General features: G+C 37.4%; 1 protein-coding gene across 12 annotated transcripts in view; it reads left to right on the top strand.

Annotated features, from left to right (window-relative positions):
- LOC110447513 (collagen alpha-1(XXV) chain-like) overlaps positions 1-23,744 on the top strand; it is a 113,138-nt gene that overhangs the window by 30,645 nt on the left and 58,749 nt on the right. For 10 of the 12 annotated variants that reach the window (XM_021493263.1, XM_021493270.1, XM_021493272.1 and 7 more), the window contains exons 3-4: positions 19,379-19,413; positions 23,413-23,439. In XM_021493263.1, coding sequence (XP_021348938.1) covers positions 19,379-19,413; positions 23,413-23,439 — 62 coding nt within the window. Of the gene's footprint in view, positions 1-19,378; positions 19,414-19,821; positions 19,849-23,412; positions 23,440-23,744 lie in introns of all 12 variants that reach the window. The other 2 variants (XM_021493266.1, XM_021493268.1) reach the window with 2 other exon arrangements.

The raw sequence follows: 23,744 nt of genomic DNA, 5'->3' as shown, positions 1-23,744 counted from the left end.
GAGTTGTGTACTGTATGGGAGGGTGCAGTGTGGGGCTGTGTAACATACATCATTGATGAGTTGTGTACTGTATGGGAGGGTGCAGTGTGGGGCTGTGTAACATACATCATTGATGAGTTGTGTACTGTATGGGAGGGTGCAGTGTGGGGCTGTGTAACATACATCATTGATGAGTTGTGTACTGTATGGGAGGGTGCAGTGTGGGGCTGTGTAACATACCTCATTGATGAGTTGTGTACTGTAGGGGAGGGTGCAGTGTGGGGCTGTGTAACATACATCATTGATGAGTTGTGTACTGTATGGGAGGGTGCAGTGTGGGACTGTGTAACACTACTTGACTGGCTGTGTTCACTGATAAGTACAACAGAGGTGTAAACAGGATAGATCCTCCGATTCAACACTGAGGCGGACATTTTGTATGTCTGTTATCGTAGCTTGGTTAATTACAGGTAGTTTGATTGTGTAATAAAGGGCAGCAGTGGGTCTGTGTGGGGGAGAGGAGATGAGTCTGATGATGACAACTTGATAGCTGTCTTTACTGATAAGGCATTCCTGGAGTACAAGCTGTCCAGATCTCTGTTTGTACCCTACGCTGATGTCTTTGTTCTGTCTCACAGCCATACACCAATAACATTCACTTCATGAACAGGGACAGAATTTAGTGCTGCTTCAGTAGGATTTTTTTTGTCAAGGTTACATGATACAAAATTGAATCTTGAATTGACAATGACCTACATCATCAAGGTCATTGTCTGTTAAAACCCAAGAACACTTTGTTGTAATTAGGAAATTTGCCATAACAATAACCCTGTCTACCATACCCTGTCTGTCTGTTGTCACTTTTGTACATTTGTATTGTACTTTTGAGGACTTGCCATAATAATTATGACCTAACTTAACAGTTAACCTTGCCATAAATCTGCTCATTCCTGTCATACATTACTAAAACAATTTATAATACTGTATCACGTGATCATGACTGTTTTATCCAAGACGCTATCAGATAGTATATATTATTTTGTTGAGCTGTGTATGAATGAGAAACCAGTTGGGGTTATTAGGTAGGTGGAGACAGACAAGGAACTGTCACAACCCTACAGTTCACACCTGGCCTACCAAAAACCTACAACTCCCCACGCAGCTCTTTTCAACACTCCCACAACCATATAGGTCCCACAGAAAACTGCCACAACCCTACAGCTCAACCACAGCCTGCAACAACCCTACAGTTCCCCACACACCTATTCAACACTCTATCAAACCTCGTAGCCTCCCACAACCCTCTGTAACCACTACAGCCTGTAACAATACTACAGCTCCACTACAACCTGCAACAACTCTATAGCTCCTCTACAGCCTGTAACAATATTACAGCTCCACTACAGCCTGCAACAATCCTATAGCTCCACTACAGCCTACAACAATCCTATAGCTCCACTACAGCCTGTAACAATACTACAGCTCCACTATAGCCTGTAACAATACTAGAGCTCCACTACAGCCTGAAACTCTATAGCTCCACTACAGCCTGCAACAATCCTATAGCTCCACTACAGCCTACAGCAACCCTATAGCTCCACTACAGCCTGTAACAATACTACGGCTCCACTATAGCCTGTAACAATACTAGAGCTCCACTACAGCCTGAAACTCTATAGCTCCACTACAGCCTACAACAACCCTATAGCTCCACTATAGTCTGCAACAATCCTAAAAGTCCACTACAGCCTGCAACAATCCTACAGCTCTTCTACATCCTACAACAATCCTATAGCTCCGCTACAGCCTGCAACAATCCTATAACTCCACTACAGCCTGCTACAACTCTACAGCTTCTCTACAACCTGCAACAACCCTACAGCTCAACCGCAGCCTACAACAACCATACAGCTCCACTATAGCCTGCAACAACCATACACCGCCACTACAGCCTGCAACAACCCTATAGCTCAACTACAGCCTGCAACAACCCTACAGCTCCACTACAGCCTGCAACAACCCTATAGCTCCACTACAGCCTGCAACAATCCTATAGCTCTGCTACAGCCTGCAACAACCATACACNACAATCCTATAGCTCCACTACAGCCTACAACAACCCTATAGCTCCACTACAGCCTGTAACAATACTACAGCTCCACTACAGCCTACAACAACCCTATAGCTCCACTACAGCCTGTAACAATACTACAGCTCCACTACAGCCTGCAACTCTATAGCTCCACTACAGCCTGTAACAACCCTACAACTCTGCCTTCAGCCCTCCATAATCCTACAAGCTCCCTCATCTCATACAGTAACCCTAACTTGACCCCATCCATTTCTCACAGCTCATACTTTCAAACCTGTCATCATACTCTTTAGCCCCAACGATACAGGAAGCCCTGCAGCCCAGCCCTGGGTATGGTGGCCAGTTAGTGACACAAGCCAGGCAGTCACCTGTTCTGAGGCCTCACCTTACAGACACCTTTATAGCCCCTAAAAGCAATGTACTGTGTAAGAAGTATGTCAGAGCGCCATATCACACCATGTGCTACTCTTTCTATCCCTGCTTACTGTTGATTATGACTTATTTTGTAACATAACTTGATCAGGACAGTCCTGTCTGGTACCAGGGAGGGCTGAAAACAGGTGTAAGTCAGGTGAGGGTCCTGATTGGTGTTGGGTGGTCTTACTGACTGAATGTCTTGGGAAGGACTGAGGATGGCTTCTGTGATGAAGTTCTGAATGTGTCTGTTTGAAAAAATGCCAATTTCCAAGCTTTAATTCCAATGAGGATGTCATAGTTTCAAAGCCAATTTATGTGATTGGGTAGGTTCCTTTGCTTTAAATTGTAATTCTGTGTTCTTGAATTAAATGGCTGTGTTCATGTATTAAATGGATGAGGCTGGAACACTGTTATTTAACAAGTCCATTATACAAGCACATGGCTGTTATGTGTCGGTTTCCAGTAAGTGCATTTGCCAGGTCTGTTTGAAACGCAGCAGATATTTTTCTCACATGAAGATCTTCTGTGGTGGTTTCACCTCATTTATATTACACAATTTGGTACCTCAGGATCAACACCGGTTTGAACATGAATTTCGCTCCTTGTTGGTATGAAGGTTTCAAGGATCACATGTGGAGCATATGAGGGTCATGTGATGGAATCAGGAATACATGGCAGGGTGTGAAAAGGTGATTAGAAAGTCGACACAGAACATTTACACAAATCCTGTCATTTTTACAGCAGTGTAATTATAGTGTAATAGTATTTCTGTGTATTCTATCATAGAAAGGTATAGAGTGCCCCAATACTCTTGTGGTGAGAAAGAGAATACACAGACACAAGTGAACACCCATAGTCATACACCGAGCACTCCCACTAGAGGAGCCAAAGTAGAGGATTTTTGAAGCTAAAATTTGAGGATAACAGATTTCGGGTCCTCATTTAATGAAACTGTAAATTAAAATATGAAAATATTTGAACATCAAATTCCTTGTATCCTATCAGTACACCAGACTTCCAAATACACAGATATATAACCATATCCTCCCAGTACACCACAGATTTAAGACACACTGATATGAAACCATATATCCTCCCAGTATACCATAAGATCCCAGATGTGTAAACATATCCTCTATTTTCACCACAGACTTCCAGACAACCTGACATGGAACCATATCTTCCCAGTACACCACAGACTTTCAGACAACCTGATATGAAACCATATCTTTCCAAGTTCATCACATAATTCCAGACCTTATATGAAACCACATCCTCCCAGTACACCACAGACATTCAGATACCCTGATATGAAACCATATCCTCCCAGTACACCACAGAATTACATACCTGATAAGATACCATATCCTTCCAGTATACCACAGACTTCCAGACAACCTGATATGACACCATATCCTCCCAGTACATCACAAACATCCAGATATGTAATCATATCCTCTTAGTACAGCACAGACTTCTAGACACCCAGACATGTAACCATTTTCTCCCAGTTCACCACAGACTTCCAGACATGTAACCATATCCTCCCCCAGTACACCACAGACTTCCAGACAACCTGATATGAAACCATATCCTCTTTGTACACCACAGACTTCCAGACACCCAGACATGTAACCATATCCTCCCAGTAACCATATCCTCTTTGTACACCACAGACTTCCAGACACCCAGACATGTAAGTATATCCTCTTTGTACACCACAGACTTCCAGACAACCTGATATGACACCATATCCTCCCAGTATACCACAATCACCTTGACATGAAACCATATCCTCTTTGTACACCACAGACTTTCAGACTAGCTGATATGACACCATATCCTCCCAGTACACCACAGAATTCCAGACAACCTGATATGACACCATATCCTCCCAGTATACCACAATCACCTTGACATGAAACCATATCCTCTTTGTACACCACAGACTTTCAGACAACCTGGTATGAAACCATATCCTCTTTGTACACCACAGACTTTCAGACTAGCTGATATGACACCATATCCTCCCAGTACACCACAATTACCCAGACATGTAACCATATCCTCTTTGTACACCACAGACTTTCAGACAACCTGATATGACACCATATCCTCCCAGTATACCACAATCACCATGACATGTAACCATATCCTCTTTGTACACCACAGACTTTCAGACAACCTGATATGACACCATATCCTCCCAGTACATCACAAACATCCATACATGTAACCATATCCTCCAAGTACACCACAGACTTCCAGAAAACCTGATATGAAACTATATCCTCCCAGTACACCACCGACTTCCAGACAACCTGATATGAAACCATATCCTCTTTGTACACCACAGACTTTCAGACTAGCTGATATGACAACATATCCTCCCAGTACACCACAATTACCCAGACATGTAACCATATCCTCTTTGTACACCACGGACTTTCAGACAACCTGATATGACACCATATCCTCCCAGTACATCACAAACATCCAGATATATAATCATATCCTCTTAGTACAGCACAGACTTCTAGACACCCAGAGATGTAACCATTTTCTCCCAGTTCACCACAGACTTCCAGACATGTAACCATATCCTCGCCCAGTACACCACAGACTTCCAGACAACCTGATATGAAACCATATCCTCCAAGTACATCACAAACATCCAGATATGTAATCATGTTCTCTTAGTACACCACAGACTTCCAGACAACCTGATATGATACCATATCCTCCCAGTACACCACAATCACCCAGACATATAACCATATCCTCCCAGTACACCACAGACTTCCAGAAAACCTGATATGACACTATAACCTCCCAGTACACCACAATCACCCAGACGTATGACCATATCCTCTTAGTACACCACAGACTTCCAGACACCCAGATATCTAATCATATCCTCTTAGTACACCACAGACTTCCAGACACCCAGATATCTAATCATATCCTCTTAGTACACCACAGACTTCCAGACACCCAGATATCTAATCATATCCTCTTAGTACACCACGGACTTCCAGACACCCTGATATGACACCATATCCTCCCAGTACACCACAATTACCCAGACATGTAACCATATCCTCTTTGTACACCACAGACTTTCAGACTAGCTGATATGACAACATATCCTCCCAGTACACCACAATTACCCAGACATGTAACCATATCCTCTTTGTACACCACAGACTTTCAGACAACCTGATATGACACCATATCCTCCCAGTACATCACAAACATCCAGATATGTATCATATCCTCTTAGTACAGCACAGACTTCTAGACACCCAGAGATGTAACCATTTTCTCCCAGTTCACCACAGACTTCCAGACATGTAACCATATCCTCGCCCAGTACACCACAGACTTCCAGACAACCTGATATGAAACTATATCCTCTTTGTACACCACAGACTTCCAGACAACCTGATATGTAACCTATACCGTCCCATCACACCTCAAATTTTCAGAGTGATGCTACTGCCTCTAGAATTTCACAATTTTTCCTATTTTCATACTACCTGGTGCATGAAATTGGCCCATGCTCTTTGTATTGTTGTTGGCAAACATTCCCATGATAGGATTGACATTTAATTGGATTTTCACTGTCATATGATAGTATGGTTAAATGTCGTTATGCAAATTTGTCCAAGTATACTTGATTGCCATTGACTGTTGTGCTGATTCCAACTGTATTTCATTAACTGGTCATACTGCATTGTAATTGGTTAATGTTGTGTCGTGGGACGTGTCTGCTGTAAGTCCTAACATACTGCTCCACTTGTCTTTAATCAGGGTGACTTCAGATGTTGGACACATTCCAGAAAAGTCTCCATTCTTGAGTAACAGATTACACACTATGTTATTGTGTTTTACTGAAAAATAAACCAAAACCTGAATCCATTGGATCTATTACCAGCTTTTCAAAGGGCTGTCTTGTCCCCTGTATTGCCTTGCAAGCTTAGGGTGATCTGTTAAAATGTGTTTGCAGTGCACAAAGGAGATTTAAGTCAGTGAGGCAGGATGAGACATCCACCCAGAGAAGAAATTTAATGTCTCTATCACATCAACAGAACAGCCAGTCTGGACTACAAGTTCATGTATCACAAAGATATTTTATGTACAATCACATCTCATTAGCCATTCTTTGGGTTCCCTTATCTGGGTAGTTTAGGTGCATTCGGCTCTATTTCGTTGTGTGTCTTTCAGCCCTACCCAGTATCCCTGCACTACGTCCTAACACCCCATCACTTCCATTCATCTCAGTGTCCTGTATGTCGGATATTCCCAAACAAATGTGCAAAGCATTGGCTAATTATGATAAAGTGGACGTCTGGTGCCGGCAACATCATGGAGATGGAGAGAGGCCGATCACCTGTTGCAAGCATTACTGGAGATTTTGGCTGAGAACATGGAGAAAAAATATTTCTTCAATAAATGTGTTTATTTTTTTCTAAACCTATGAATCTTAATCTATTTGAAGCTCTTTGATAAGAAATTTATTATTGACTGTGAATGTTAAATCAGTTGCGATGATGTGCTAGCCATGAGCAGTATCAGTTAGATTACAAATCTAGCTTTACCCTAGCTGGCTCCGCAAACGTTTCCTTAATCAGCAGTTCTGTGGTACTTGTATTGGTTGTGAATTTCTCATCAATCAAATATTACCAACAGTTTATGTCCGATAGTTTCAGACAACTTTTCTTCCTGCAAATGAAACTTCAGTCTCAAATGTTTACATAGTTAGTTCCCAAAAAATAATTTTGAAATGTTCCATGAATGTGTTTATTCCGTACTAAACCTCATTTTAGTTATATAGGTTGTGTGTGTGGCAACCCTTAATATAAAATCATTTACAGTAAGAATAATCTCTTTACATTAGGGGCATTATGTACCATATTTCCCCCCATAAATACAATAAGGGATGCAGATGCACTCTGTTGGGGGCTGTCTGATATATGGGAGGAGTATTACAGGAATGTAAAATAAGGGGGCTTTCAGATACATCATATGAGTATTACAGGATTGTAAAAGTAGGGGGCTGTCAAATAGCCAGTTTGACCCTGCCCACTTGATGGGATACATGGTCATAAATTGGTTGCTATTTGTCACTCCTACCCAGACCAGTGTAGGGGGCTATCAACAGCTAATGATCCTGGTAATGAGCATGCTGACCAATGGCCATCAAACAAATTTATGTTCAGTAGATTGCAGGAATCAGCTGAGACTGACCACTGACCAATGGCCTGGATACCTGCCAGAAGACCACTTGGTCTGAATGGAGGTTGGTCAGCTGAGGCCAATAACTATCAATAGAAACCATGCTAGTTCTAATGGTGGGGCAGGGGTCTATGTCTAGTTCATGTCTGTGAATTACAATGGCCGGGAGGATAATCTTAGTAATATTGATAGTGTTTTAAAACCTTCCATATTACTACTCTTTAGTTTGTTTGTAGACTGATCGACAATGGGAACAATATATGTCTCCTGGTTGCTAAAGGAACAAACCTGTGTCTCCTGGTTTTTATAGCAAATACCCTTGTTTCCTGGTTATTGACTGAAACACACCTTCGATTCCCAGCTACTGAAGGGAACACACATCTGCCTGTTGTTTCTAAAGGGAATACACCTTTGTTTTCTTGTTACTAAAGAGATTACATCTCTGTCTACTTAAAGGAACATGTATCTGACTCTAGTTTGTAAAAATAATAACACTCGTTTGTTTTCTGGTTACAAAAGGAAAAACATATTTGTTTCCTGATTACAAAAGGGAACATATCTTTGTTTCCTGGTTACAAAAGGGAACACATCATTGTTTCCTTGTTACAAAAGGAACACATCTTTGTTTCCTGGTTACAAAAGGGAACATATCTTTGTTTCCTGGTTACAAAAGGGAACACATCATTGTTTCCTTTTTACAAAAGGGAACACATCTTTGTTTCCAGGTTACAAAAGGGAACATATCTTTATCTTTGTTTCCTGATTACAAAAGGGAACACATCATTGTTTCCTTGTTACAAAAGGAACATATCTTTGTTTCCTGGTTACAAAAGGGAACACATCTTTGTTTCCTGGTTACAGAAGAGAACACCTCTTTGATTTCTAGTTACTGCCAGCAACACACTTTTGTTTCCTGGTTACTGACGGGGACATATGTCTGCTTCTGGTTACAAATTTAAATACTGTTCTGTGTCTTGATTACTATAAGGAACAACACAGCTGACAGAAAGGGCTGTAGTTGATAATGCTTTATTGTCTGTAGGGTACCTGTTACCTCAGCCTTTTGTTGTGGAAATGAAGATTAATAAAAGCACAAGGTCACAACATATAGTGTTCAAGGAATTGTGCTTTGGAGTAAATTCAGAAACAGAATAAAGATCTAATATGAGGAAATTCAGGAATATTTCCAGATTATTTTTAGGAATGTTTCCAGATTATTTTTAGAACATTTTCTCTCTTTGAAATCCACTTGCACATATGTGTTCATGCATTGTTTTGAATTACAGGTTTTGCTCTACTCTGTCTGACAGCTGATGTGTAAGACAGACAACACTGGAGTAATGGGTACTGTTCTTACCACTGGATTAGTAGTTAGAAATAAAGGCTACAATGAATAAGTGCTGATAGCTGTAATGACATCATTAATAATGATGGAAATATCAACACATATTAAGGTCAGACTCGTTAGATATCTGGGTCTAGTTATTCAGTTATAGGTTTTCAGTTTATCAGGTATCTGTGCCAAGTTCCATTTGTGTCAAAAAATAAAAAAAACAATCATCAACTTTGTTTTTGTGTTAAGTTCCATAAGTTCATCAGGTATCTGTATCAAGTTCATCAAGTATCTGTGTCAAGTTCATCAAGTATCTGTATCAAGTTCATTAAGTAGCTGTGTCAAGTTCATCAAGTATCTGTGTCAAGTTCATCAAGTATCTGTGTCAAGTTCATCAGGTAGCTGTGTCAAGTTCATCAAGTATCTGTGTCGATTTATCAGGTAGCTGTGTCAAGTTCACCAGGTATCTGGTCATTATACCCTGCTCAGAATGAAGTTAGGAGTGTGCAGTAATCAGCTTGCTACAAGTAATTTATAGTGTTACAGATTTTACTGTTTCCATTATGATAACTACCATAGTTGAATAACTGTTACTTTATAGAAATAGAGACACAGAAGTATATTATTAAACAAATATAAAGTTATTAAGCAGATGCAGAAGTTACTTAACAGATTTAGAAGTTACGATACTGATATAGAATTTACAAAAAAGATTGCTTTACAGATATATGTTACTATATGATATAGAATTTACAATAAGATATAGAAGTCGCTTTACAGATAGACACAGAAGTTATTATACAGATACAGAAATATTACACACATCAATTTGATGGTAAACAGTATGTATATATTGTGACATCACTACCTTAAGCGACATGATTAGATAAGAATGCTGTAACTACATGAGGCCTTGTTGACAGCTCCAATGTTACAAACACTAGGTTATCAGATAATGGCCCAATTTCACCAGACACAACGGCTGAATTGTTTCTAAACTTTGTACTGCACACCTCACTGACTGTATTTTAGCAAATATTTCATTCATAACAGCAGGATGAGGATAATGGGTAGAATTAATGTGTATTTCCAAACTTTACAACACTGTTTAGCCTCAAGTAATTGAGTAACCACCAGCTAATTTCTGTGGCTGGATCACTTTCATATCTGTCAATCATGGGGCCAAGCTCCAGCAGACAGACTCTTGAGGTTAACTATAACAACATTTACCCTAAGTGCTCAACAATGCAGTGGTATTATGGGATGGAAAAGCTACAGTGATTATGACACTAGTAAAACCAACTTGTTCTGGCAACCTTATAGTTTTCACTCATTACCTTATAGATTCCTATGTCAACCTTATAGTAACTACTGACAACCTTATAGTATCCAATGATAACTTCAGAGTTCAAAAGGCAACTGTGTATTATCTTATGAACAACTGATAGGATCCAATGACATCCATATAATATTTAGTGATGACCTTTAGTATCCAATGACAACCTTACAGTATCCAATGACCAATGACCACCTTATAGTATCCAATGACAACATTATAGTATACAATGACAACATTATAGTATCTGATGACAACTGTATAGTATCCAATGACAACTGTATAGTATCCAATGACAACTGTAATAGTATCCAATGACAACTGTAATAGTATTTAATGACAACTGTATAGTATCCAATGACAACTGTATAGTATCAAATGACAACTGTAATAGTATCCAATGATAACTGTAATAGGATCCAATGACACCCATATAATATTTAGTGATGCCCTTTAGTATCCAATGACAACCTTACAGTATCCAATGACCAATGACCCCCTTATAGTATCCAATGACAACATTATAGGATACAATGGCAACATTATAGTATCTGATGACAACTGTATAGTATCCAATGACAGCTATATAGTATCCAATGACAACTGTAATAGTATTCAATGACAACTGTGTAGTATCCAATGACAACTGTAATAGTATCCAATGACAACTGTAATAGGATCCAATGACACCCATATAATACTCAGTGACAACCTTTAGTATCCAATGACCAATGACCATCTTATAGTATCCAATGACAACCTTATAGTTTCTAATGACAACCATATAGTATCTAATGACCACCTTATAGTATCCAATGACCAATGACGACCTTATAGTATTCAATGACAACCCTATATTATCCAGTGACAACCTTATATTATCCAATGACAACATTATAGTATCCAATGACAACATTATAGTATACAATGACAACCGTATAGTATCCAATGACAACATTATAGTATACAATGACAACCATATAGTATCCAATGACAACCATATAGTATACAATGACAACCATATAGTATCCAATGACAACCGTATTGTATCCAATGACAACATTATAGTATCCAATGACAACCGTATATTAAACAATGACAACCATATAATATACAAAGACAACTGTATAGTATCCAATGACAACCATATACTATCCAATGACAACTGTACAGTATCTGATGACAACCTTATAGTATCCAATGATAACTGTATAGTATCCAATGACAACTGTATAGTATCCAATGACAACTGTTATAGTATCCAATGACAACTGTAATAGGATCCAATGACAACCATATGGTATTCAATGACCAATGACAACCTTGCATTATCTAATGACACAAGATAAAATAGTAGAACCAATGAGGATTGTATGACAGTAAGTTTGAATGGTTATTGATGACAGTCAGTATATTAAGAATGGTCATGTATGAAGTTTCTTTGCCTGTATTTAGCAATAGTGATTTTGTATGAAATTTACTTCTAGCAAGACACATGCACAAAATGTGAATATTGCTTAGGAAATAAAACAGATTTTTCAGATATTGTGCAAATCTGTTTTGATTGGCTGACTTACAAAACAGGTGGTTGTGGGTAAGCAGATACCACCAGGGGGAGCTGATAAGGAGAAACCACCTTGCTATTCAGCAGACAATTTTATAACCCCCTAGTTGTAAAACACTATGAAACCAGATATTTATGTGAGTATGCTGTCACAATCTTACTGCTGATCCAGTATAACAAGTGAAACTCAAGATTTATCACACCATTAACTAAGGAGATGAACTTTAAAATGGCCAGCAGAGTTATGTAACAGAAGCCTAATGAAAACCAGGGCATACAGGGGCCAAACACATTGCATATATAATAACTTCATCATAAATATTTAGAATTTTTGTCAAAAGCTAGACTAGAAAAAATGTCTGTAAATGTTTATAAAATATACCTATACATTAAAATATTCTAGTAAAACACCTCCACAAATTATAACACCAGTAATTGATCTCTATCAGTTGTATGTATACACCTAGACAGGGTATAACACCAGTGATGGATCTCTATCAGTTGTATGTATACACCTACACAGGGGATAACACCAGTGATGGATCTCTATCAGTTGTACGTATACACCTACACAGGGTATAACACCAGTGACGGATCTCTATCCGGTGTATGTATACACCTACACAGGGTATAACACCAGTGATTGATCTCTATCAGTTGTATGTATACACCTAGACAGGGTATAACACCAGTGATGGATCTCTATCTGTTGTATGTATATACCTACACAGGGTATAACACCAGTGATGAATCTCTATCAGTTGTATGTTACACTTACACTTGGTATAACACCAATGATGGATCTCTATCAGTTGTATGTATACACCTACACATGGTATAACACCAATGATGGATCTCTATCAGTTGTATGTATACACCTAGACAGGGTATAACACCAGTGATGGATCTCAATCAGTTGTATGTATATACCTACACAGGGTATAACACCAGTGATTGATCTCTATCAGTTGTATGTATACACCTACACAGGGTATAACACCAGTGATTGATCTCTATCAGTTGTATGTATACACCTGCACATGGTATAACTCCAGTGATGAATCTCTATCAGATGTATGTATACACCTACACAGGGCATAACACCACTGATGTGATGTTTGTAGGAGTTAGAAGACAGGGATTTTATTGTTGTATATTGTGTACTGTTGGATGTTTGTTGTATGGTCTATTCTATGGGATGTTTGTAGGCTTATGAAGACGAGGCAGGGTCTATATTGTTGTATGTTGTGTACTGTGGGATGTTGGTAGGGTTGAGGAGGCAGGTCTGCTCCCCTCATTAAGGGGATATCGGGCACAAGTGTGTAGGAATAGCCGCACCATCTGTCACAGCTTGGATAAGCCATACACAACACATGCCCACTTGGACTGTGATGTCAGAATGGCATAACACACACCAATTCATGATTCTCATCACTCTCACATTCCTCCTTGATAGATCCAGCTTTTTATGTTATCAAGATCAAAGATGGCTCATTTGCTGTGGCTTCTCAATTGACAAAACAATTGAGGGTTGTCTGTCTCTGGTAGCTGTCACTGTTGCTTCTACCATCCATATATCTTACAAAGCACACGCCAAAACTTGAGAAGACATGAGCACAATGCTACAGGGGTGAACAGTAAGGGGAGAGCCAGGGAGGTGGAGGTCTGCCAAACCAAGTCTGGCGTGGCTCAGTCAATATGTCTTATTTTCTTATTAAAATGGAGTTCCCCTGCCAATTACAGCAAGATAATCAGTGGATCAAACGGCCCAGCGACACTGCACTTCTGTCATTGTTATTAAACTTCAATGCTAGTTTCAAATCATCATCAGTTTGTTGTCAAACGTTGGACCAGAACCCATTGGTTAAGTGTCAGAGTGAGGCTCCCTGATGATCCCTTTACCAGGTAGGACCCCGACTCCATTATCAATCTCTCCAACTCACAATCTGAATCTCAACTAGCTCAAACATAAATTTGACAAACTAAATTCTCTAGATTTAAAGTTGGTTATAATTCATTCTACCCTTTACTTCTCAATCGTTCTCTTCACTGCCAGAAATGTACAGTATAGTATGTATATAGTTTATTTCTGCTGAGAGTCCGAGTCCAGCAGAAAAATTTGTAGGTAAATATACACTTTGTAAATCCACATGTTCATTCATTTATACATACATGTGCTATGAGGCACACTTCATCCGATACTTTTCTTGAATATATTTCTAAAAATTCATCCATACTCATATTCAGATGTGGATCAAGGGTGGTGTAAAGGAGGTAAGGGAGTGTGGCCACGGTTGAGCCCCAGTCAGTGAGATAAAGCTTTTCCAGTTTGCAAAAAGAGGGGTCTGACACCAAAGATACAACCACACCTACCCGTCCATCCAGATCCTCATATGATATTATATAGTTATCACCTAGACTTGTAACAACTGATTGCTTGCAAATGGATGTGTTTTTTTTTATCCCCACCCCTAGTTGTCTCCCTTCTATCACAAATGAAAAAAAAATCTGAATAATTTCTACACCAGTTCAGTTACACAATGTCGTTTTTTTCAAAGAATTAAAATGTTTATGAAGTTTTTTGTTTAAAACTGTTCCTTTGGGGAATAATGATAGTTATCATTTTAACTTCACTCTGTTGCAAGTTACTGTAACCCCCTTTCCCACAAAGTAACTAACATTAAACTTTCTCACATGTATCTATTGTGATCACTGATTATTAACTCATTCACCCCTAAAGACACTTTTGAAAAGGTATGAATAGTTCATTATGAAATTTCAGGGGTGAATGAGTTAAAGTCCAAGTAAAGTACCTATTGTTCTGTTGTGATCACTGATCATTTAAGTCCGAGTAAGGTACCTATTGTACTATTGTGATCACTGATAATTAAAGTCCAAGTAAGGTACCTATTGTACTGTTGTGATCACCAATAATTTAAGTCCAAGTAAGGTACCTATTGTACTATTGTACTATTGTGATCATCAATCATTAAAGTCCAAGTAAAGTACCTATTGTACTATTGTGATCACTCATTATTAAAGTCTTAATAAGGTAGCTATTGTACTATTGTGATCACCAATCATTAAAGTCCAAGTGTGGTACCTATTGTACTATTGTGATCACTAATCATTAGTCTTTGTAAGGTACCTATTGTACTATTGTGATCACTGATCATTAAAGTCTTTATAAGGTAGCTATTGTACTATTGTGATCACTGATCATTCAAGTTTTTATAAGGTACCTATTGTACTATTGTGATCACTGATCATTCAAGTCTTTATAAGGTACCTATTGTACTATTGTGATCACTCATTATTAAAGTCTTTATAAGGTACCTATTGTACTATTGTGATCACTGATCATTAAAGTCTTTATTAGGTACCTATTGTACTGTTGTGATCACCAATCATTAAAGAACCTTCTGTGACGTGATGTGAGTCCCATAAAGACCTGGGATCAATATCAACATACCGGTGTAGTACAGGACCCCATGGCAGCTAACACCTGTCCAAGTACACATCTAAGCTCATTTAAACACATTGGCTCAGAAAACATAAAAGCATGGAGATGCTGCAGCTTACTGGGGTCATCAAGTGCAGGCGGGGCTTACAGGGGCATAAAGGTACACCCTGACAGCACTGCAACTCAAAGTCAGCTTATTATATCTAATTATAGGTAATGCTATCACCACAAAAATAAACTGCTAGATATCTATTGGAAAAATAAACACGTATCAAAAGATTGTTGTGATTGTGTCTGCCTCCCTGTACACTTCCTCATCCCTCATACACCTAGTTATCTTGATAGACAAACATGTGTTTTTTTAGTGATGGACTTCTGAACTATAAATGACTTGTGGGAGTATATTATCAGGAAATCCTTAATACATATATATTCCACAGAGATACTTAGGATAGCACTATACTAAAAAGTCATAGATATACCGGGGATATCTCTACCTGACATAATAATAGATATACCGGGAATATCCCTACCATATAAAATAATAGATACACTGATGATATATCTACCTGACATAATAATAGATACACTGAGGATATCCCTACCATACATAATCATGGATATACTGGGGATATCTCTATCATACATAATCCTAGATACACTGAGGATATCTCTATCATACATAATTCTAGATACACTGAGGATATCTCTATCATACATAATTCTAGAAACACTGAGGATATCTCTATNATATACTGGGGATATCCCTACCTGACATAATAATAGATATACTGGGAATATCCCTACCATATATAATAATAGATACACTGAGGATATCCCTACCATACATTATCATAGATACACTGAGGATATCTCTACCATACATAATCCTAGATACACTGAGGATATCTCTACTATACATTATCATGGATATACTGGGGATATCTCTACCATACATTATCCTAGATAAAATGAGGATATCCCTACCATACATAATAATAGATACACTGATGATATCACTATCATACATAATCCTGGATATACTGGAGATATCTCTATCATACATAATCATAGATATACTCTGGATATCTCTACTATACATTATCATAGATACACTGAGGATATCTCTACCATACATTATCATAGATGGGATATCTCTACCTGACATAATAATAGATATACCGGGGATATCCCTACCATACATTATCATAGATACACTGAGGATATCGCTACCATACATTATCATAGATACACTGAGGATATCTCTACCAGACATTATCATAGATACACTGAGGATATCTCTACCAGACATTATCATAGATACACTGAGGATATCTCTACTATACATTATCATAGATACACTGAGGATATCTCTACCAGACATTATCATAGATACACTGAGGATATCTCTACCAGACATTATCATAGATACACTGAGGATATCTCTACCAGACATTATCATAGATACACTGAGAATATCTCTACCATACATAATCATGGATACACTGAGGATATCTCTACCTGACATAATAATAGATATACTGGGGATATCTCTACCTGACATAATAATAGATATACCGGGGATATCTCTACCATACATTACCATAGATACACTGAGGATATCTCTACCATACATTATAATAGATACACTGAGGATATCTCTACCATACATTATCATAAATACACTGAGGATATCTCTACCATACATTATCATAGATACCCTGAGGATATCTCTCCCACACATTATCATAGATACACTGAGAATATCTCTACCATACATAATCATGGATACACTGAGGATATCTCTACCTGACATAATAATAGATATACCGGGGATATCTCTACCTTACATTATCATAGATACACTGGGGATATCTCTACCATACATAATCATGGATACACTGAGGATATCTCTACCTGACATAATAATAGATATACTGGGGATATCTCTACCTGACATAATAATAGATATACCGGGGATATCTCTACCATACATTACCATAGATACACTGGGGATATCTCTACCATACATAATCATGGATACACTGAGGATATCTCTACCTGACATAATAATAGATATACCGGGGATATCCCTACCATACATTATCATAGATACACTGAGGATATCTCTACTATACATTATCATAGATACACTGAGGATATCTCTACCAGACATTATCATAGATACACTGAGAATATCTCTACCATACATAATCATGGATACACTGAGGATATCTCTACCTGACATAACAATAGATATACCGGGGATATCTCTACCATACATTGTCATAGATACACTGGGGATATCTCTACCATACATAATCATGGATACACTGAGGATATCTCTACCTGACATAATAATAGATATACCGGGGATATCCCTACCATACATTATCATAGATACACTGAGGATATACCTACCTGACATAATCCTAGATACACTGAGGATATGCTTACCATACATAATGAAAGGCACACTGAGGATATCCCTACCTGACATAATCCCAGATACACTGAGGATATCCCTACCTGACATAATCCTAGAGATACTGAGGATATCTCTACCTGACATAATCCTAGATACACTGAGGATATGCTTACCATACATAATGAAAGGTACACTGAGGATATCCCTACCTGACATAATCCTAGAGATACTGAGGATATCTCTACCTGACATAATCCTAGATACACTGAGGATATCCCTACCTGACATAATCCTAGATATACTGAGGATATCTCTACCTGACATAATCCTAGATACACTGAGGATATCCCTACCTGACATAATCCTAGATATACTGAGGATATCTCTACCTGACATAATCCTAGATACACTGAGGATATCCCTACCTGANATACATTATCATAGATACACTGAGGATATCTCTACCATACATTATCATAGATACACTGGGGATATCTCTACCATACATTATCATAGATACACTGAGGATATCTCTACCATACATTATCATAGATACACTGGGGATATCTCTACCATACATAATCATAGTCTATAGGAGATATATTCTCTGTTATAGGTTGATGATGTACCATTTGTTGTCTGCTGGACATAAATGTATTCTCTGTTATTTGTAGGACTAACAATGTATCTAATGTTGTCTGTAGGACTTATGATATATTCTCTGTTATAGGTTGATGATGTACCATTTGTTGTCTGCTGGACATAAATGTATTCTCTGTTATTTGTAGGACTAACAATGTATCTAATGTTGTCTGTAGGACTTATGATATATTCTCTGTTATAGGTTGATGATGTACCATTTGTTGTCTGCTGGACATAAATGTATTCTCTGTTATTTGTAGGACTAACAATGTATCTAATGTTGTCTGTAGGACTTATGATATATTCTCTGTTATAGGTTGATGATGTACCATTTGTTGTCTGCTGGACATAAATGTATTCTCTGTTATTTGTAGGACTAACAATGTATCTAATGTTGTCTGTAGGACTTATGATATATTCTCTGTTATAGGTTGATGATGTACCATTTGTTGTCTGCTGGACATAAATGTATTCTCTGTTATTTGTAGGACTAACAATGTATCTAATGTTGTCTGTAGGACTTATGATATATTCTCTGTTATAGGTTGATGATGTACCATTTGTTGTCTGCTGGACATAAATGTATTCTCTGTTATTTGTAGGACTAACAATGTATCTAATGTTGTCTGTAGGACTTATGATATATTCTCTGTTATAGGTTGATGATGTACCATTTGTTGTCTGCTGGACATAAATGTATTCTCTGTTATTTGTAGGACTAACAATGTATCTAATGTTGTTTGTAGGACTTATGATATATTATCTGTTATAGGTTGATGATGTACCATTTGTTGTCTGCTGGACATAAATGTATTCTCTGTTATTTGTAGGACTAACAATGTATCTAATGTTGTCTGTAAGACTAATAGTATGTTCTCTGTTGTAGGAGCAAAGGGAGATAAGGGAGACTCTGGAATACGGGTAAGTAGTATGATAATACAGGATTATAAGTGACAATAGGCCCTTACCATGATAATACAATAAATTTATGTTACTTTTTACTGACCATAATTAAAGGAACTGGGTAAATACAATGTAGCATGTCAGGTGATATCTTTTGATCAAAATGTTTTCAAAACATAATATATCAATTGGGAATGCACCAGGAATGTTTTAATTTTAATTTCAGTCATTATTTATGGAAAAGTTTCACTACCTTAATGCTAAAAAGTGACCATATCAGTTTTTTTCTCTTTCCTGTTAAGAAATATGTCCAAAAATCAGTAGAGACTTATGTTCACCTTGATATGCAGTAGATATTTCACATACCAATCATCGTTATCGATGAGATTGATATTTTGTTTTAATGTGGTATCTGCTGTTTTACAGGGAGAGAAGGGTTACTCAGGATTACCGGTATATGGTTATCACAGCGTCCTACTGTAACTAGCTCTGGTGTGGGCAGGTATTGAAGGCTCTATCAGACAGTCATGTGTAGTCAAGAACAAATGGCTTCCAATACATTGATATAAAATGTTCAATGTTCCATCCTGGTTGATCTATTTTCTAAAGCCAAGAGGTTAAAAAAGAACATTTTAATTATAAGTTTGTACTCAAGGGACCTGTATATTTGTTCTGACTCTTGACACAAAATGACAAGTCCTAGATCCTTCAAATACCCTACTTAGTACTAACTGCTGGTAAAGGATCCCCGTCCCACTGCAGGCAAAACACAGGAGAGTTCCATTGTGATTGTTAGTATATAGAGTCATCTCCCCTTAATTTTAGATATTTAAAATATAGAGCAATTGAACCAGAGCAACAGTATAACAATCTAAAGTATAGGGTTCAAATCCTGAATTAGCTGAATTTTTACACTCAGAACACTATTATTGATTATATTTTCTTTATTTCAACTTCATCATCTTTAGATAAAAGTCCCTCAAGTTCTTTTCAGAAATTATTTATCTAAATAATAGTTTTGAACAAAAGAAATTACTTTCCGATGCATATTTACAGTTATTGGCAGTGGTACAGGGATCCTTAAGTTAACACTGTAGGTAGCTTATAGTAGCCAGGTACTGCTGTAAGGAGCTTTCATCAGTATCAAATTACAAGACCCAAAATAGAGTTCTTAAAATTAAAAAGATCTCATTAAATCATGATTTCAAAGCAATCCTTGGAATGATTGATCAAAAAAGCTTCTTTTACAGAGCCTATTAGTAGAATATTCACATATTTTCTGGTCCATTACATGTTTCTTCACTTACAAAGTACATTGTATCGTTACATACTAACATGTTGTGTATCGGAAACAGTATAGTCTACTTATCCTGTAACATGTCTTGTCCAACACAGTATTACTGTCTATAACAGTGGTCCATTGCTGAACAACTTTAAGGTAAAGGGTACCTCTGCATCATTTGTAGTTGTAAAGAAGAGTTCCATTTAGAGTTTTTGGACTTTGAGTTGTCCCCCTTCTTTAGAGGATTTTTTCCGTGTGTAGATTAGCTTCCCCTGACAAGTTTTTCATATGCTTAGTAGCCCATAATGGGCATTCCTTTTGATACGGTGCTTGTATAAGTCCTGTATTGAAACGTGGGCTTTGCAATGTAAAGGTACCAAGTTCGACCCCTGTAGTTGTTTTATTTTTTTATTTTTTTATTATAACCTCTGGCTTATACCCATCAAAGTATAATGGGTTTTACACAAAGTGTTTTATTTTCTCTAAAATTATATTCAACAGTATAGCCATTTGTTCTTAGAAATGACTGTCCTGTGATAGCAGAAAGGAAAATTCCTTAATTGTTTTAGTAGGAAAGCATGACTGAGGTTAAGGAAAATTTCTTTGACTTAAGATTGTTCTTCGAGTCCAAAGGTGCTATCTTTTGGACTAGCCTTAAGTTAAGGGACTTCCATTTGGGAAACTGAGACTAACAGTCTATACTTGATAGGTTTGTTTCAAACTGGGCTGTTCTTCCTTATGTTTGTCTAACGACCGTTACCGTAAGAAAGTTTCGACCGTTATTGTAAGAAAATGGCTAGAACTTGATATTCCATTCTTTCCAACTTATTGAAAAATGTATCTTTGAAGTAAGAGCTTCCTGGAAACAGTGTTTCAGGGAGACATAATTGGTGTTTTCTATTGTGGTAACTAGGGGCCTTTAGGGGCGCCAGTCTGGCCTGTATAGATGTAAGTATGGCTGCTGTTTCCAACACCTCTCTACATACCAAAATGACATTTCTGTTTGTTACAAAGGGCTGTAAGACTGAAAAAATAAAAAACAATCTCAGAAATGATGGAACATGTTTTACAAAGTTACAAGTTCATTAAATCTGACTTCAGGCACTTGTAAGTGTTTTTTTTTTCTTTCTTTGGCAGTCAAACTCAATTACTGGGAGAAGTATACAAATGTAGCTCGCTAGGATCTTCATTAAGAGTCTGCAATTCAATAGGTTTGCTTGTGTCTATGAAATATGGTATTGTCATATGATCTTGTGTAATATCTTGGCAAGTAGTAATTAACTACTTAAGAGGTTAAGTATTTCCTTTCATTGAAAACATTTAAAGTTTTGTGTCAGAAAAATAACAAATCTGTATAATTCTTTATCTTTTCCCTAGAAACCGTTTATGCCACAGGCGACTGCTTCCTTTATACCCACACATGTTGTAGGCGATGGTGTCAAATTGTGTACGTCCCTGTGTATTTGTAATCAACTTTGTTGGTGCTTTATGGTTTATTTTATGGTTTCATACCATGGTTTATTTAATCGTTCATGTTATAGTTAGATTAGATGGTTGGCTTTTCAAATTGCCTTTCATTCATGGTTCATTTGTTGGTGAACAATTCTTGTTATTACTATGTGGGTATTTCTTTGGCTGGACAGATCATTCTCAAAAGTTGTAAACAGGATCCCCTTGGGTGCTAGCTATGTTACAACTTTTATTTATGTGTGAAGAACAATATGGCAACCAGGGTTAAAGTTTGTTATGGCTATTTCTCAAAACGTAGTAAATAGATCTTTCTTAAGTTTTGTACGTTTGTTCCTGTAGGGTCCTAGTTGTGCAATATCACTGTGGTGCTTGGTCAGTGTCATAGACCTCAACTTCCAATGATCTTAATAGTGATTATAGATAATAAGATTATGAAGCCATATTGTTGGGATTAATGCCTAGTACTCCATGGTGTAACTATGTCAAGGTCAAATAGTGGAAGGTCAATGTCATACAGATCAATTTTAATGTCTTTTTATGGTAAACAATGCATAATGTTGAATATTGTTGGGACTGATGTCAAGTGCCATAAAGGTAAAAGTCAAGGTCATATGGATATGGTGAACGTTAATAAAGGTCAAATTAGCTTAACATCGTATTATATATTATATTTTTTATTGTTTAATAATATTATGAAGCTATGCAGTATTGAAGATGTTTGCTCCATATTGTTAGGTGAAGGTCAAATGCTTAAATTTAACTTATTTTTATGGAAATACATTTAATCACAACATTTTGAAGCAATATTGCAATGATTGGTGAAACAAAGACAAAACTTGGGATAACATTGACCAATGATCTTTCTTCTGTTGTTTATTTATTTGACCTTAAAACTCATTCACCCCAGAAGACACATTTAAACTTTTCCAATTCAAAGTTTGGAATAGTTCATCGTGCAATTTCAGGGGGGGGAATGAGTTAATGATGAGTGTCACAGTCCCTATGGAATCTGTTGTTTTATGGTGTCACTTCACATCTTTATGGTGTAATGTTGTGATGGTGTTATATCCACTTGATAGTTTGTGGCGGTGATTTCCTTGTGGTATTGATACTGCTGATTCCTAGTGTCCTCTGATGGTTTTCTTATTCTATATAGGGTGTAAGCTGGTGTAGATCATTATACCAAACCTCACATACATCGGTGAAGATCCCTGTTACCTGTATATAAGTATCATGCTGATTAAATGTTACTCTGTTAATTTCAGGGTTATCCGGGCGTCAAGGGTATCAAGGTAGTACCTTACCTGCATGAATTGATTCACAGAAAACAATTCAATGATCATACTGAATTAAAGTATAAACAACTTATTTCAGACTTAACGTAATTTCTTATTCTCCAGAAATCAAGTCACATAGGACCTCTAATTGGTTTGAAAATTTTCCTGAATAAAGTATACAAGAACAAAGTGATTTAGAATTATTCTGGGACCAAAGATAATCATACAAATATTATACTGGTGGTTAGTGTTGGAGTTTGACCTACAAGTCATCACAATGACCTTGTACACCCTCAATGTAGCTTGATAACAGTGTATGC

This window comes from Mizuhopecten yessoensis, unplaced genomic scaffold (genome assembly GCF_002113885.1).
Source record: "Mizuhopecten yessoensis strain PY_sf001 unplaced genomic scaffold, ASM211388v2 scaffold3453, whole genome shotgun sequence".
Lineage (NCBI taxonomy): Eukaryota > Metazoa > Mollusca > Bivalvia > Pectinida > Pectinidae > Mizuhopecten > Mizuhopecten yessoensis.
Note: the sequence above shows the minus strand (reverse complement) of the source record. Positions and strands in the feature narration are given on the sequence as shown.